The 16,888-nt window shown below is 46.4% G+C and overlaps 1 protein-coding gene and 1 long non-coding RNA gene across 2 annotated transcripts in view; one reads left to right on the top strand and one right to left on the bottom strand.

The window, feature by feature from the left end:
• The window catches only part of LOC134403317 (uncharacterized), a 387,709-nt gene that overhangs the window by 365,048 nt on the left and 5,773 nt on the right, over positions 1 to 16,888 (bottom strand). The window lies entirely within an intron of this gene.
• Positions 10,836 to 16,888, top strand: part of TMCO1 (transmembrane and coiled-coil domains 1) — a 34,164-nt gene continuing 28,111 nt past the window's right edge. The window contains exons 1-2 of the mRNA XM_063133356.1: positions 10,836 to 10,946; positions 14,283 to 14,360. Coding sequence (XP_062989426.1) covers positions 10,877 to 10,946; positions 14,283 to 14,360 — 148 coding nt within the window. The 5' untranslated portion in view covers positions 10,836 to 10,876. The remainder of the gene's footprint in view (positions 10,947 to 14,282; positions 14,361 to 16,888) is intronic.

The raw sequence follows: 16,888 nt of genomic DNA, 5'->3' as shown, positions 1-16,888 counted from the left end.
AGGAGAGCGAGTAGTCAAATATAAAGCCAAGACTACGAGCTTCCTTGACTGGAGTAAGTGTAACATCATTGACCGTAAGAGAGAATGAGAGATGAGGAGAAGGTTTAGGAGGAAAAACAAGCAATTCAGTCTTTGCCATCTTAAGTTTCAAACGACGATGAAGCAACCAAGCTGAGATATCTGAAAGACATGCCGAGATACGATCATGAACATCAGGAGAAAGTTCCGGAGATGAAAGATATAATTGTGTATCATCGGCATACAGATATTGGAGACCATGAGACAGAAGCTGTGGGTGTCTCTTCAAAATGGGCTGCGAGTGTACAGCGCCTGGCTAAGGGTCTCCTTGATAGTGGCTGAGGAAAGCTGTTGGGCTGTTGGTGCTGGATGAGAGGGTGGCAGGTGAGGTGCTGCTGGAGAAGACAAGGGCCCTGAAGGTGCTGGATGGCTGGAAGATCCACTATACATGCCCATGGGCAAGAGCGGGCACGTGTCAGATGTCCCCTTCCCCTGGGGCGAACTGGTGAGGGGAGTGCATGTGTGGGTGAGGGCCTTCTGCCTTTGTAGTGGGTTGAAGGTGCTGCAGGTATCATCCCGCGCTAGCAGGGGGCCGCAGCTATGGTGATTCTACTTTCTGCAGTGTATCCTGGCACAACATCATGGTGCTCTACTAGCAGGCATACCAGCTCATCATAGAAGGGCATGGTGTGTAGCTCTACCCCACTTTGGTTCTTGTGTGTGATGATCTCCTTGAACTTCCTCTTGAGCCTGTGGAGCTTGTCCTTGCACTGCCTTGGGGTTGCATTGGTATCCTTGATCCTGCGTCTGCCTGGAGAGCCAGGGGTAGAGCTGGTCATGCCTGGCAGTGGCCATGATGCTGCGGGCCTTAAGACTTCCTCATAGCTTTATGAAGGCACCCATCTCTGTCTCGGACCAGTGGATGGCTCTGACCCATGGCTGTGGCCCCATTTCTTCGGCCTGGGTTTCCAAGATGTCCTGGACAGCAGGATTCATGCTGGTGACTGTGACAGTCTGGGATGTTTGTGAGAAGCTAGAGGGGTCAACTGGCAGGAGGGCTCCTCTGCAGCAGTGGAGGAGTAGAGGTTAGGGAGATGGAGATAGTTGTGGGAATTTGCCATGAAGAATGGGGGTGGGAGGGGTTGTTAAAAGAGAAGGGATGCAGGGACATGGGAGTGTTATGCATTTTTTCAAGAGTTACATATAACAACTGCAGCTGGCATGGCCAGACGGTTCTGGAGGCTGGGTTGCCCATGGGCAGATATCTGAGGGCTTTTTCACTTTCCCTAGAAATTTAAAAATGTGAAGATCACTCAGACAATGGCTTTACTTGGGTTAGAACCCAGAAATGTTATTCTTCAATGTACTATTTTACCCTTCATGGTACTGTTTTCAAAAGTGAGGGTTTTCCTTAAAAAATGAAATATTCTGTGCAGATTTCAAGATTCCATATGGAATTATGCATACATATTTCTAGCTAAATTAGGGCTGGGGAAACTGTGGCCCTCCAGTTGTTAATGAACAACGGCTCCCTTCATCCTGCACCATTGGGTAGGCTGGCTGGGGTTTCTGGGAGTCCAATAACATCTAGAGGACTGCAGGTTTTTCAGCCCTGAGCTAGTGGTTAGTGTAGAAAATCTAGTTCAAAACTCCTGCAGGCACATATTAATTAGTAACTTGCCTAAGGACACTTAACTCCTCTGCTGTTAGGCCCCCATTTGCAATTTATTAAGCTGTTTTACAAAACAGTTTTAAGACTTTCTGAGATTACATGTTCAGTGCATTTCACCATATATAATATGCTCAATGAATGCTCATCATCACTGTGATTTCTATATCACACAAGTAAATTCTGATTTCCTCACAATGAGCCATCTCCTCCCCTCACTTACTGAAAAATACAATAGAGAAGCAATTTGATTTACCCTAAGCAATAAGGGTAGAAGAAATTACCAAGAAGCCACTAATATTGTGTCAAAAAGAAAAGGGCTTCATCAGACGGATATTTTATGTTCAACAAACTGGTAGCATGGTCACAATGACTTTGTAAGACATTCGATTGAGTTGGGACTGGACAGAGATGTTTCAACACGCAGCATGACCACCTCTGCCATGGAAGCAAGAGACCTAAGTGAAGACTAGGGAAGGGAATGATGTAGAAGCCACCGCTCCAAGTAAGCAAGCAAGTAAAAAGCCCAAGGTCTTGTTCTGCTTTGGGAACATCATTGCAATCCGAACCAAATAATATGGTGTATACCTTCTCCTTATATTTACCCCAATAGGTAGAATGTCTGTAAGTGCTACTTCCAATTGCACCAGTAGTGTGACAATAGCAGCAATTTGACAGTTCTGTGCCAGGCAGAATATGCACTCCTGATGTATTATTCCTCTAACAGCGCAATCCTATCATGTCTACTCAGAAGTAATTACCATTCAGCTCTATAAGACTTACTCCCAGGGAGGTGTGTATATGACTGCAACTTGTGTCCTTTATTCCTTTCAGTTCTCTTTAATGGTATTCACATACTAGTAATAATAGAAGGCCAAAAGAAGATCTATTTATTTATTTATTACATTTCTATACCGCCCAATAGCCTACTTGATTTTTACAGTGAAACTGACTTTTGCTTTCTGGTATTCAGACTGGTTTGTGTTGGAAAACAAGAGGAATGGGAGTGGGTGGAGTAGGATGGACTTCTTGATAAGGTATTTAAATAAAAAGCAGTTACTGCTTACTTAATTCAGCTCTTAATAGTGGGAGTTTTATTTTTGAGCCTCATAAATTCACTGTTTTAGAGTGCATATATTCTTGGTTTTATACAAAAGGCATTACAATTTTCAACAGTACTGACTGTTGCTGCATTGAGAGCTCAGTAAATCTAATGTAAAGAAAATGTACACGTTTCTCAGCTCAGGAAACTGTAGCATGTATTATATTAGCCCCATACACCTGCAAAGAGGCAAGTAGAGCAAACCCCTGCAGAGCACATAACTAAAAATCATAATCAAGGAAGTTGGTATAACATGAAGCTCAGAATTCCAACTTATTGTTTTGCCACAGTTCTAACAAGCCTCAGAAAGAAAAAAAAGCAGGTTGCAGAAAGACTTGTAAGAAGACACAGATTGACCCAAGAGCCTTCCCAGTCATCTTTTCTGTGTGGGGCTAAAGATGTCTTTGCAAGCCCCAGGCTCACAAGATCCCAAGAAGGGTCTGGCTGTTTTAGAAGCAGTGGAACTGAACCAGTAGCAGTGGAACTGGTACCAGTTAGGCAAGTTGTGGCCAACTCTGCAGCCAGCCTCTGGAATCTCCGAGCAGCCAGAGAAGGTGAGCACATGGCCCAAGAAGGAAGCCCTATATGGTTTGGGTCCAGGCTACCTGCGGGATCGCCTTCTCCCATACAATCCGCCCTGCACACTCAGGTCCTCTGGGAAGAATTTACTCCAGCCAACAAAAACAAGGCTGACAACTATTACCCAGAGGACCTTTTCTTGTGCCGCTCCCAGTTTGTGGAATGGCTTAACAGTCTTCCGGAATTTAAGAAAGCCATAAAGACTGATCTCCCCCGGCAAGCCTACCCAGTTGAATTTTAAATTTGCCATTTAATAATGTGCTGCTTTTAATAATGTATTAGTTTTAAATGTTTTAATTAGTTATATGATGTTCACATTAATGTTGTACCCCATCTCAATCTAGAGGAAGAGGCAGGTAACAAATTATATTATTATCATTATTATTATTAGAGAAGCAATAAAACACAGTATGGGGTACCAAGGCAGCAAGAGAAAATTCACACCAGCCTGTGACCATCTTCCCACCCCTATAGATGAGCCAGTATAGCTCTGCTGTACGTAGTTCTTTACCCCCAAATCTGTCCTGGGAACTTTAGCCCACTGAAGTGGAGCCTGGCCTCTTGACTACCTCAAATCTTGCAGGAAGGTAGATACATTCAGTTGTATAATGAATCCGGCTGGGGTTGTTGGCTGCAGCATACTGTGCCCACCTTGCTACCATCGTCTAACCACCACTGATCTAAGAAAAAACATGGTGAGGCTAAAACCTAAAGATCACACTCACAGACCTAGAAGCCCACTCCTCCAATACCAATGGTGTGGGAGTGGGCACGTTGAGAAAGAATGGAAAGCAATTATACATATGCTCAGAGAGACTCTCCGTTCTTACTACATAAGCTCCAAAACAGAAACCAGTATTTCATTTTATTTATTTTAAATGAGAGCTGCTGGAGTTTAAGCCTTGAGTCAGTCACAAACTTTGCATATGTTCCCACATCACAGCACCAAGTCCCGCCGCCATACAAGGTCTAAAGGCAAGTTGTGGCCAACTCTGCAGCCAGCCTCTGGAATCCCAGGGCAGGCAGAGGCGAGCACATGGCCCAAGAAGAAAGGACAGGCGGACAGAGCTGTGCTCTTGACCTTCCTCTGCCTATTGACAGCAATGGCACCAGGGAAGGGGTAGTGCAGGCAGCTGCTCAAGTCTCTCGGGAAGCTTCAGTCCGCCCAGCCGCGCCCGTGGAGCAGCAACAAAGACTGACGAGGCGCCTTTGCAACTCTAGGTGCTGCTGCCATGTGGCTGGCCACAGTCAGGCTTTTCCGCGCACTATCTAGCAGCCTCATCATCCTCAAGGGCAGGAAGGCCTCACACACGTGGCAGACCCAATGTACACACATGCTACATGCCAGCATGCACTTAAAGGAACCTTTCACATATCCAGGTGCTTCCTAGACTAAGCTTGGGAAGAAGCACTCAGCACCAAGAACTGCCAGGTGTTGCTGAAACAAATACGACTCTGTGACACGTGTAGAATGCCCGTTCTTCATATACGGAAGCTTTCAACTGTCTGTCTTCCGAGAGAGAGAGAGGGAGACCTGAAAGGCGTACGGCATCTTCTCGGAAAATCGATAATACTTCCGCCATGCGGAAGTGCAAGAGCTCACCTTGGGGACGGTGTAAAAGCTGGAACGGAACGGAACAGGCCGGAACGACCCCATTATATTAAAAAACCATACCAAAAACAGTGGCATGTGTTAGCAACACTTGGGAACAATATTTTAGGACTAAAACCATGCCAATATTATATCACTATTAACCCCAGAACTCCCAAAACAATGTCCGGAACAGAATGGGATGGCCGGAACGGCCACTACTGAACGAGCGATATCAACCAAACTCACCAGTCATGCATAACTCCATGGCAGGGATGCAATAAGCCACAAAAGGTGCAAAGAAACTGCGTTCCGATAACTGTTCCGCAAATAGCGCATATTGCGCAAAACGGACAGGGACAGCAGCTTCCAAGTGAAGTATGTTAATCAAACTCACCAGACACACATTACTAGGTGAGCCTGATGTAATAAGCTCCAAAAGTTGCCCTAAAACCACGTTCAGGTATCCGTTCCGGGCAAAAACGCGTATTGCGCAAAATGGGCCGTAACGGCAACTTCCCAATGAGGTGAGTCAACCAAACACACCAGACAAACATTACTAGGTGAGCCTGATGTAATAAGCTCCAAAAATTGCCCCCAAACCACGTTCAGATACCCGTTCCGGGCAGAAACGCGTATTGCAGAAAATGGGCTGTAACGGCAGCTTCCCAATGAGATAAGTGAACCAAACTCACCAGATGCACATAACTAGGTGGGACAAATATAGAAAGCTCCAAAAGTTGCCCCGAAACCACGTTCAGATACCCGTTCCGGGCAAAAATACATATTGCGCAAAATGGGCCGTAATGGCAGCTTCCCAATAAGATAAGTGAACCAAACTCACCAGATGCACATAACTAGGTGGGACAAATATAGAAAGCTCCAAAAGTTGCCCCCAAACCACGTTCAGATACCCGTTCCGGGCAAAAACGCATATTGCGCAAAACGGGCCCTAACGGCAGCTTCCCAATGAGATAAGTGAACCAAACTCACCAGATGCACATGACAAGGTGGGACAAAAATAGAAAGCTCCAAAAGTTGCCCCGAAACCATGTTCAGATACCCGTTCAGGGCAAAAATGCATATTGCGTAAAATGGGCCATAACGGCAGCTTCCCAATGAGGTGAGTCAACCAAACTCACCAGATGCACATAACTAGGTGGAACAAATATAGAAAGCTCCAAAAGTTGCTTCTTACACATGTAGACTATGCTCATGGTATAGTCTGTTCCACTGCTTCTGGCAATGAAGAAGGCAATACTTGTTCCCACTGAATCACTTCTAAAATATAATTTCAACTCACAGCTGATGTTGCCTCTTTGTTCTGAAACAAGAAGGGGATACCCTATCTCTTTAGAAACCAGCAGACCTTTTAATACCCCTAGTGGATGGAAGAGCAAACTGCAGCCATCCTCAAATTAAAGTTGTCTATATTAAACTAGCCAAAGTTATATTTCTCCAGCTGAAAGCAATAGCAGCATGTCAGCTTAATCTTCCCCTTTGAGAGTAAGTCAGATAGTAGAAAGATAAATTGTATGGAAGGTTATAAACTGGAACACTTCAGGCTCTTTATTTTCATTTGATTCCATATAGTATGTCAATTTCTTGGCAACGATGAAAAGGAAACAGGCATTAAGACATTCTAAATTGGCAATTGCACAGAATGACTGTATTTTAAATAATAATTTCATCATTTCGGAAATTAGCACTCCAAGGCTCTGAACAGGAGTAGCAAACAAGCAACTAACTCTGTTAGAAACTGGGATCATCTACACCAAGGAAGAAATTGGATATGAAAGCGGTATATAAAAGGCAGGAGCCAAACTGCTGCTTTATACATATTTGGAGCTTTCATCTGTCCCACCTATTCATGTGCATCTGGTGAGTTTGGTTGACTTACCTCATTGTGAATCTGCCATTTCAGCCCATTTTGCGCAATACGGACTTTTGCCCGGAATGGGTATCGGAACGTGGTTTCGGGGCAACTTTTGGAGCTTTTTACATCTGCCCCACCTAGTAATGTGTGTCTGACGAGTTTGGTTGACTTACCTCATTGTGAAGCTGCCGTTACGGCCCATTTTGCGCAATACGCATTTTTGCCCGGAACGGGTACCTGAACGTGGTTTGGGGGCAATTTTTGGAGCTTATTACATCAGGCTCACCTAGTATTGTGTGTCTGGTGAGTTTGGTTGACTCACCTCATTGGGAAGTTGCCGTTACGGCCCATCTTGCGCAATACATGTTTTTGCCAGAACGGGTATCTGAACGTGGTTTCGGGGCAACTTTTGGAGCTTTCTATATTTGTCCCACCTTGTCATGTGCATCTGGTGAGTTTGGTTGACTTTCCTCGTTGGGAAGCTGCCGCTACGGCCCGTTTTGTGCAATACGCGTTTTTGCCAGAACGGGTATCTGAACGTGGTTTCGGGGCAACTTTTGGAGCTTTCTATATTTGTCCCACCTTGTCATGTGCATCTGGTGAGTTTGGTTCTCTTTCCTCGTTGGGAAGCTGCCGTTTCGGCCCGTTTTGCGCAATATGCGTTTTTGCCCGGAACGGGTATCTGAACGTGGTTTCGGGGCAACTTTTGGAGCTTTCTATATTTGCCCCACCTTGTCATGTGCATCTGGTGAGTTTGGTTCACTTACCTCATTGGGAAGCTGCCGTTACGGCCCGTTTTGCGCAATACGCGTTTTTGCCCGGAACGGGTATCTGAACGTGGTTTGGGGGCAACTTTTGGAGCTTTCTATATTTGTCCCACCTAGTTATGAGCATCTGGTGAGTTTGGTTGACTTTCCTCATTGGGAAGCTGCCGTTAGGGCCCATTTTGCGCAATATGCGTTTCCCCCCAGAACGGGTATCGGAACGTTGTTTGGGGGCAACTTTTGGAGCTTTTTATATTTGTCCCACCTTGTCATGTGCATCTGGTGAGTTTGGTTCACTTATCTTATTGGGAAGCTGCCGTTACGGCCCGTTTTGCGCAATATATGTTTTTGCCCGGAACGGGTATCTGAACGTGGTTTGGGGGCAACTTTTGGAGCTTTCTATATTTGTCCCACCGTGACATGTGCATCTGGTGAGTTTGGTTCACTTATCTCATTGGGAAGCTGCCGCTACGGCCCGTTTTGTGCAATACGCGTTTTTGCCCGGAACGGGTATCTGAACGTGGTTTCGGGGCAACTTTTGGAGCTTTCTATATTTGTCCCACCTAGTTATGTGCATCTGGTGAGTTTGGTTGACTTTCCTCATTGGGAAGCTGCCGTTACGGCCCGTTTTGCGCAATACGCGTTTTTGCCCGGAACGGGTATCTGAACGTCTTTTCGGGGCAACTTTTGGAGCTTTCTATATTTGTCCCACCTTGTCATGTGCATCTGGTGAGTGTGGTTCACTTACCTCATTGGGAAGCTGCCGTTACTGCCCATTTTGCGCAATACGCGTTTTTGCCCGGAACGGGTATCTGAACGTGGTTTGGGGGCAACTTTTGGAGCTTTCTATATTTGTCCCAGCTAGTTATGAGCATCTGGTGAGTTTGGTTGACTTTCCTCATTGGGAAGCTGCCGTTAGGGCCCATTTTGCGCAATACGCGTTTCCCCCCAGAACGGGTATCGGAACGTGGTTTGGGGGCAACTTTTGGAGCTTTCTATATTTGTCCCACCTTGTCATGTGCATCTGGTGAGTTTGGTTCACTTATCTTATTGGGAAGCTGCCGTTACGGCCCGTTTCGCGCAATATGTGTTTTTGCCCGGAACGGGTATCTGAACGTGGTTTGGGGGCAACTTTTGGAGCTTTCTATATTTGTCCCAGCTAGTTATGAGCATCTGGTGAGTTTGGTTGACTTTCCTCATTGGGAAGCTGTCATTACGGTCCATTTTGCGCAATACACGTTTTTGCCCGGAACGGGTATCTGAACGTGGTTTCGGGGCAACTTTTGGAGCTTTCTATATTTGCCCCACCTAGTTATGTGCATCTGGTGAGTTTGGTTGACTTTCCTCATTGGGAAGCTGCTTTTACGGCCCGTTTTGCGCAACACAGACTTTTGCCCGGAACGGGTATCTGAACGTGGTTTCGGGGCAACTTTTGTGGCTTATTGCATCCCTGCCATGGAGTTATGCATGACTGGTGAGTTTGGTTGGTATCGCTCGTTCCCTAGTGGCCGTTCCGGCCATCCCATTCTGTTGTTTTGGGAGTTTTGGGGTTAATAGTGATATAATATTGGTATGGTTTTAGTCCTAAAATATTGTTCTCAAGTGTTGCTAACGCATGCCACTGTTTTTGGTATGGTTTTTTAATATAATGGGGCTGTTCCGGCCTGTTCCGTTCCGTTCCGGCTTTTACACCGCCCGCTCACCTTGCCGCTGGCCGTCCCCCCGCTAACGCCGATGAGGAAAGGCTCTCTTCCGCCGCCGGACTGCCGGTGGCCCTGCAGCTTTTGCTCGCTGTCGCCCGCCATCCTGCCGCCGGCGCTGCCACCTCTGCTGCCGGCAGCTCCCAAGCCCAGGATTCCGCTGCTGCTGCTGCTGCTGCTGCTGCTCCGCGCGGTTCTCTGCCTGGGGCCGCCCCCATCTCCGCCTCCTGCCAGAACCGACTTGCGTAGGAGCCGAGCGGCGCATCAGTCCCTGCAGTGCCTGCGCTCACCCACGCCGTGCAAACCCTCCCTTCGTCCCAGGCGCTCTTCTGTCACCACCACCTTCATGTCCATCCAGAAAGAAGCAAGCCGCACTTTAGTAGGTGGCGCTTGCTTCCAGGTAAAAACAAAGGCTCTGTGCTGAAATAAACACTGCTACCCTCTGGAAATTGCTCCCAGGTAAGTAAGTCGCCGTCTAAACGACGCCTTTTATGAAAAAGAAGAATACTTGGAAGTTGTCACTTTTAAAATCTATTTTGTTTTCAAGCTTATTCATTGTCCATCAGTCGGTGATGGACAAGAAACGCATCTAATCAAAGCCTCTCGACCGCCTTCACTCTGATAGATGAGGCCGCTGACTGGCTGGGCGTTTTTTCCGGGTTGTCTGTAGTGCGCACAGAGATAGAAACTGTAAAGTCATAATGCCATATTCTGAAGACGGCACTTCCTAGCTCCTTTAATACCATTTGTCTTTGTCTCCTCGAGGCGGAAGTGGGAGCTGCCCATAAGAAACAATGGGAACACGCAGGATTAGAATAACTGGGACTAGACAGCGAATGCCCACAACCAAAGAAAAGGGGAGTAGGAAAAACTAAAAGAATTTAATGGGCTTCCTAACTTACCTCTAACTTTTTGGGAGAAAAACGTGCTTGTTGGTTGGCTTAGTTTTTAACTATCCTGCCAATACAGTCGACCACTATGCCCATATTGCAGGGTGGGTGTGTTTGGGGGATAGCTACATAATGTAGTCCACGGTTAATATTCAGTGTAGAGATGGAGCTGGGAAAATATTTTCAACAACTGGGCTAGAGTTGTAACCCAATCTCATGGAAGATTTAAAAAAAAAAGGGGGGGATGCAATCCAGGTGTATAGCAATTTTGATTTTCAAAAACGACCCGAGGAGAAAGGATACTCAGCAGCTCCGCTCCACTCCAACCGCAGATCAACTTCGCAGCCCTGCTTTCAGAGTCTGCACCGCTCTCTCTTTTTTAAGTGCAGCGGCAGAGGTTGTTAAACAGCGGTTTAGAATTCTAGAGAAAGTTATTCCATCCCCCGCTCATTTTTGTCGCGGCTGGTTTGGATTTCCAGAAAAACCCACAGGGCTGCCTCCAGCTGAAAGCCTGCGCTCCTTTGGTTTCATAGGAAGCTGCGCGCTCTTTTTTCTGTAGCACCGCATTAAATAAATACAGATATATACCCGGAAGCTGGGCAGTATGTGTCAGTCGCAAGTATTGTGCTCTGTAATTTCCGCTCGGGCCTAACTTCCGGGAAGGCGCTACTTCCGCTTACCCCCAAGATGAGTACCATGTTTGCCGACACCGTACTTATAGTTTTTATCTCGGTGTGCACCGCGCTGTTAGCCGAGGGTGAGTGTGGAGACGGGGACGGGCCTGTTGTCCGACGGCGATATATACTGAGAGCGGGCTGTGGACTGTGTGTTGCAGGCATGTCCACCTGGTGCCAATTTAACTGGCTTATTGCAACTCTGCTGGACGGTATTCTCCATATAAGGCGACATGCCCTTGTTAGATTTCCCTATGTAAACGTAGAAAAACTGAGGCCGGAGTAAGGAGTTTCTACGGGTTCGGGGAAGGAAACATCTTGGCCTTCTGCCTAGCAAGTTATCACCTACCTGAATTTTGTCTTCCATGCAACTCTGAAAGGTTTAGGAACCTTGGTGGCTTATTTTGCCGTTGGCCCACAGCAAGCTTCGAAATCCCGGACAGGGTATGTTGACCTCAAGGAAGTCCAAAAGTTCCACAGTTGGGGTGGGAAGTGAGTTGCTTGACTTGGTCCTCAATAGTGGTTTATGCCATCCCTAATGGTAAACTTATTCACTATGTGTGGATCCTTGTGTAACCAAGATAGCACCAATCCATTCACAAAAGGGAGATATCAGCAGGATTGTGAACATCTCAAGCTTTTCAGAAATACCAAAAATCTTTAGGAACAAAGGCTTGAGGGTGGTGGAGTGGATTCCAAAAAGCCAAATGAGAACAGAGCATGCTTAGTGACTGCAGAAAACTGAGTGCCTGTTGCATGAAGTAAAAAATTGGGGGTAGGGATTGGGCAACCTGGTTTCCTTCAGGTTTTAGAGTATAATTCTCATTGGCCCCAGCCAGCATGACCAGTGTTCAAGAATTATGGGAGCTATAATGCACAACATTTGTAGGACACTCCGTTGCCTCCCCCGGGTGAAAGTATCCTGCAAAAGGGCACGGCTGGCCAGAACCCTGGAACAGGAGCACTTTGCCCTGCAACGTAGGAACACAGGAAGTTGCCTTATACTGAGTCCAATCATTGGTCAATCTTGCTCAGTATTGTTGACACTGACTGGTAGCAGCTCTCCAGAGATTCAGGCAGGAGTTCTTCCAGGTCTACCAGGAGATGACAGGGATTCAACATTGGACCTTCTGCAGGTAAAGGAGGTGCTCTCCACTGAGCCACAGCCCTTCCCCAACGTTTTGCTGCAAGTCCCAATTATAATACCTAAATGGAACCTACAGTTTAAAATACAGTTTGTGGGGTAAGGGGCAAAGTGTGGGCTTCCTGGAAAACCCCAGCTTGGATACTGTTGGAAACAAGTTGATCTGATCCATTGGGGCTCTTTTTATGTCCTTATATTCCCAGGAAGTGCAGCTGCTTCTATTCCACTAGAAACTTTACTTACCTTCTCTCCATTCTGTAAGGCAGATGAACGATATTTATATTAGGGCTGTGCAAAGCCCCCCACCTCCGGACTTGCCTCAGAGGCAGTTTCGGAGCCTCTGAAACAGCCCTGATTTGACTTGGGATGCTGCAGGGGGTGCCCGCCTTGCCCCAGACCCAAAGCGAGATCCCCCTTCCCCAGGTGGGTTGGCCTTGCAGGTTCCTGGGTGCCGGTTGCGTGACCAACACCCATGAAAGCCAAGCACAAGGCCAACTGGGAGTCTGTTGGACTCATGACTTCCCACAGTCTCATCACCCTCCCCCTTGCGCACCTCAAACCAGAGCTGCCACAGCCAGAATTTACCTTTAAATCATGTCCTCCTGACAGCTGAGATGTGCTTTAAAGTTATCATGGAGGCTCTCTGTTTATCTATGGCTGCAAACTATGGCAGCTTTACAGCCACTATAGTTTGTGGCCATAGTTATATTAAAAACAGGGAACCCCCGTGATAACTTTAAATTGTGACTCAGCTCTCAGGAGGAGGGTGCGATTTAAAGGTAAGTCCCGTCAGTGGCGGGAGATCATAGAATCATAGAATAGCAGAGTTGGAAGGGGCCTACAAGGCCATCGAGTCCAACCCCGAGATGATACCAAGATGACTGGGTAGGGAGAGGAAGGTGAGTCCATTGGACTCAAGGTCAGCCTTGTGTGGCTTTCCCAGGCAGGCAGGCAGGCAGGGGAGGGGAGTGGCCCAGCACCACTCTGAATCATCCTGAGGCGCCCTGAGGCTTCAATGCCAATTTGTTTTGCCCTTGGTACCACCTTGGATTTGGGCTGAGGCAGATCAATTTGGCCCACCTTGGCTCAGGTTCAAGAATTTGGGCTAGTTTTTTGTAGCCTGCACAGTCCACTTCTAGGAGAAGCAGTGATATTGGTTCATGCAGTACCACACCAAATTTTACCCTCTTATTTTCAGAGGCTGCTTTTATTCACCTAAGCCTGAACCTCAGAAGGTTTCTGTGTACATAACACCCACCATGGATGCAAATGCAAAGGACTAGGATGTCTCAAGTGGAGGTAGTAGAGCGGCTTAATGTCAGTTTCTGGCTAAATTGTGCACATTGTGATACAAGTGTGAAATTTGGTATGGTGGTATTTATTACCGTGTTGCTTAAAATGAGATCTAGGAGCATCTCAGGAAATCATCGTAACGGCCACCTTCTTGGAAAATGGCGCCCAAAATTCAGTTTTCTCACAATAACTCTGTTATTTTTAATTTCACAGAAAAGATGTCTCAGTACAAAATTAAAGAGCATAAAATTTGCTACAAAAAAGCTCCTTTTCTAGGAAAAACCCTTGTCAAGATATTAAGGTTTTATTCTTATCCAATTGTCGAACAAGTCAAGATGATGCACTATCTCACCCTCATTTCAATCTTGCAATCTACATGGTAATAAATTTCACACTTGTATCACAATGTGCATGTTTTTGATGCTAAGCTGTTCTACTAAGGGCCATATTTGCCTATTCCTTTTTTGATAGTTTAGTGATAATTTAAGGGATCAGATTAGTATTATTTCATAGTTATACATCTCTTTCAATTCAAATCTCTTCGAATTGAAGGGGAACTTAGTAGAATGGAAGAATAATGCATGTGGTCAGGCGGGGTGGTGGTTAATGATGAGCTTGCATCTTCCTTGGAAAGTAACACCACTGGCTATCAACTCCTATGTTGTACTTTTGTATGATAATTGGGCCATGCTGACACTGGGCTGGTAACTTGTTCCATGTAGGGCTCTCTAAGCTATGTTACCTTTAGGGGATGAGCTACTCACTGGTTTATTAATTTATTTCATTTCATTACTATACCACCCAATAGCGGAAGCTGTCTGGGCAATTAAAAAAATTAGATTTCTACCCTGCCTTTCCACCAGAAAAATGGTGTTCAAGGCTCTGCAATACCTCTTGTCAGGTCATGCTGTGTGGTTTGTTACTTAGCTTGGAAGCAGACACACTTATTCTGTCTCCTGACTAAATGTGTTGTTTCTTTCAGGCATAACATGGGTGCTGGTTTATAGAACGGAGAAGTATAAGAGACTGAAAGCAGAGGTGGAGAAGCAGAGTAAAAAATGTAAGTGCTGCTCCCAAATGCAAATGGGCAATAAGGCTAGATTTGTCCCAGAAATAATAAGACTCTAGGAGATGCTTACTGTATTTGTTTCATATGAGCTTAACTGGCTTGTGACGAAATGAATCCATGTCCATGGCCTATGTGTTAAAGTAGAATACCCTGTATGGAAGCAAGGCATATCTCGCTTTGGGGGCTGGATAACGCTTAACTGTCACAGTATGGCCATTTTCAGCAGTAAATCAGGGAATAGTTTACACTGGAAGGAGAGATTATGGGTGTGTTCGGACAATATAATATTCAAAAGTGTGTTAATAGTCAACTCCATGGTTGACTATTTAGGGGTACTCCCCTGAAGACATAATAATAATCAACCATGAGTTGACTGTTAACTAACTGTGCATTGACTAGCTTATCCCCCCCCCCCCTCTATCCTCCCACCAAATAGCAGTGCTGGCTCCCCCTTGCAATCTCTTTGTCTGCATGCTGTTGATGCAGCTCTCAAAATGACAGCTGTCAAAAGCAAGTCAGAAAGAGAGATCCCTACAGGGAGCTGGGGAAGTGCACTGTTGCTTTTGCAGTGCCAGGCATTGGAAACGGTGGGAGGAGTTGCCTGCACCCACTTTTACCCTGCCCCCATTCCTGGCACACCTGCTTCCTCAGAAGAAATGGGGTGCAACTCAGAATAAACGGGGTGGATGGGAGGAAGGGTCTTAAAGTCCCACTTCCCAGCAGAATCCCCCTTCGTACCAGGGGATTCCTTTCCTCCCCTGCCCCACACCTCCCTACCTCCTAGTAAGCCATTTCCCACAGACTGGGGGAAAGGAGTTCTGCGGCTTGACTTTTAGACATCAAGCTGCAGGAGAAATCCATTGCAGCTAAGTTCCTTGTGGCAGAGACCTGAGGACTGGAGGAGAGCCTCTTTCTCGAGAGGCGGTTTGCCAGGCAGCCGCTTCCCCTACCCCACACAGCTCCCCAGTTTCCCAAGCTGGGGGTCAGGAGGGAGAAGAACTCACTGGGCATGACAACAGGAGGCTGGCTCAATGAGGGCAGCCACTGATTGCAGCGCCCCACCCAGGGACGTCCTTGTCCTTGGAAGTATATGGGAGCTTTGCAGCCGCCTAACAGAATAAAAGGAGTAGAGCACAGCTCCGGCTCGCCGGGGAACCCCATGCGGTCTCAGGCATGCTGCCAGGTACTAACCCCCTTGCCAACAACTGCAACCAGCAATAGGGTACGCTGAAACGTGTCTGTGGAGCCCTGCTGGGCAAGAGCGGTAGGGGTTTCTGCTGCTCTTGCCTCACGACTCTGTAGGCACATGAAATAGTCAATGGGGCCTGCCACACAACACGATAACCAAGGGTTGTGCAAATAGTCAGCTCTGCACACCTTTGGTTATTTGCGTTGGTTATTTCGGGCAAATAACCAAACGTGCCAAATGACACAATAGTCAATGGTTGACTATTTAAACCACCATTGACTATTGTGTTGTCTGAACCCAGTCAGTGGCTGAGTTCGGACGACACGCTAATCAACTGTGTTTGTGTGTGTGTGGGATTATAGGAACAGAATGGTAAACAACTGTTGATTAGCGTGCCGTCCGAACTCAGTCTACATCTCCCACTACTCCACTTCCCATAAAACACTCCAAGGCTGCAAGTGATTTGTGAATCCCAGGACCTGCTGGAAATCTTTTCTTGTTCAGAGAGGCATATAGTTCTAGCACTGGCTGAACCTTAGCAGAGTCCATCTGGAATCTCTTGGGGGAAATTATCTACCCCTTGAATTCTATAGGGGCAGTTCCCATAAGTACTGAGGGACTGGAGAGTAGGAATGAATGATAAATTTTCGCATTGGAGGGATAAAAAAATGAAGTTCCAGTGCTTTTCAACTTGTTGATAAATGATCTGGAATTAGGACTTAGTGGTGATGTTGTCCCTCAACCAGGGATTTAAAGGCCCGCTTCCCCGGTGCGTTAATAGCCAATCAAACACACGAGGCTGGAGAATACACTTAATCCATTTACTTCCGATACTGCAGTATGGGGGTGCTCTCTGGTTCCACAAGATGGAGGCACCCAGAACAAAGGAATCTCACAGTATATATAGGCCCTGACTACAAGAGGGTGTTAGTCTCTTTCTAACCCTTCTATTGGTCAGTTCTGGATTAGCAAGTTAAGTTACATTCAATTTTCAAGTTAAGGTGCACAATCTCAACGAGTCATAGGTTACATTCAATGCTCTATTGGTCGAAAGTTTTTCCCTTTGTCTGCTAGGACATGATGTCCACCATTAAGGAATGCAAATCTGGCATATAGCCATATGTAGCCACCCTTTGGCAAAGAAGCCATCTTTAACCCTTGGCACATTACATTCATCAGAGAGATGAAACCTCTCACTGGGGACATCAGTGAGGTTGCCAAGTTTGCTGATGACACCAAAGTATTTAGGGTGGTTAAAACAAAAAGGAATTGCAAGAGCTCCAAAAGGATCTGTTCAAGTGCAAATTAAAATGGCAAATCGGGTTCAACT

Source organism: Elgaria multicarinata, chromosome 1, assembly GCF_023053635.1.
Source record: "Elgaria multicarinata webbii isolate HBS135686 ecotype San Diego chromosome 1, rElgMul1.1.pri, whole genome shotgun sequence".
Classification (NCBI taxonomy): domain Eukaryota; kingdom Metazoa; phylum Chordata; class Lepidosauria; order Squamata; family Anguidae; genus Elgaria; species Elgaria multicarinata.
The sequence above is the reverse complement of the archived record's forward strand: the minus strand, read 5'-3'. Positions and strand labels throughout refer to the sequence as shown.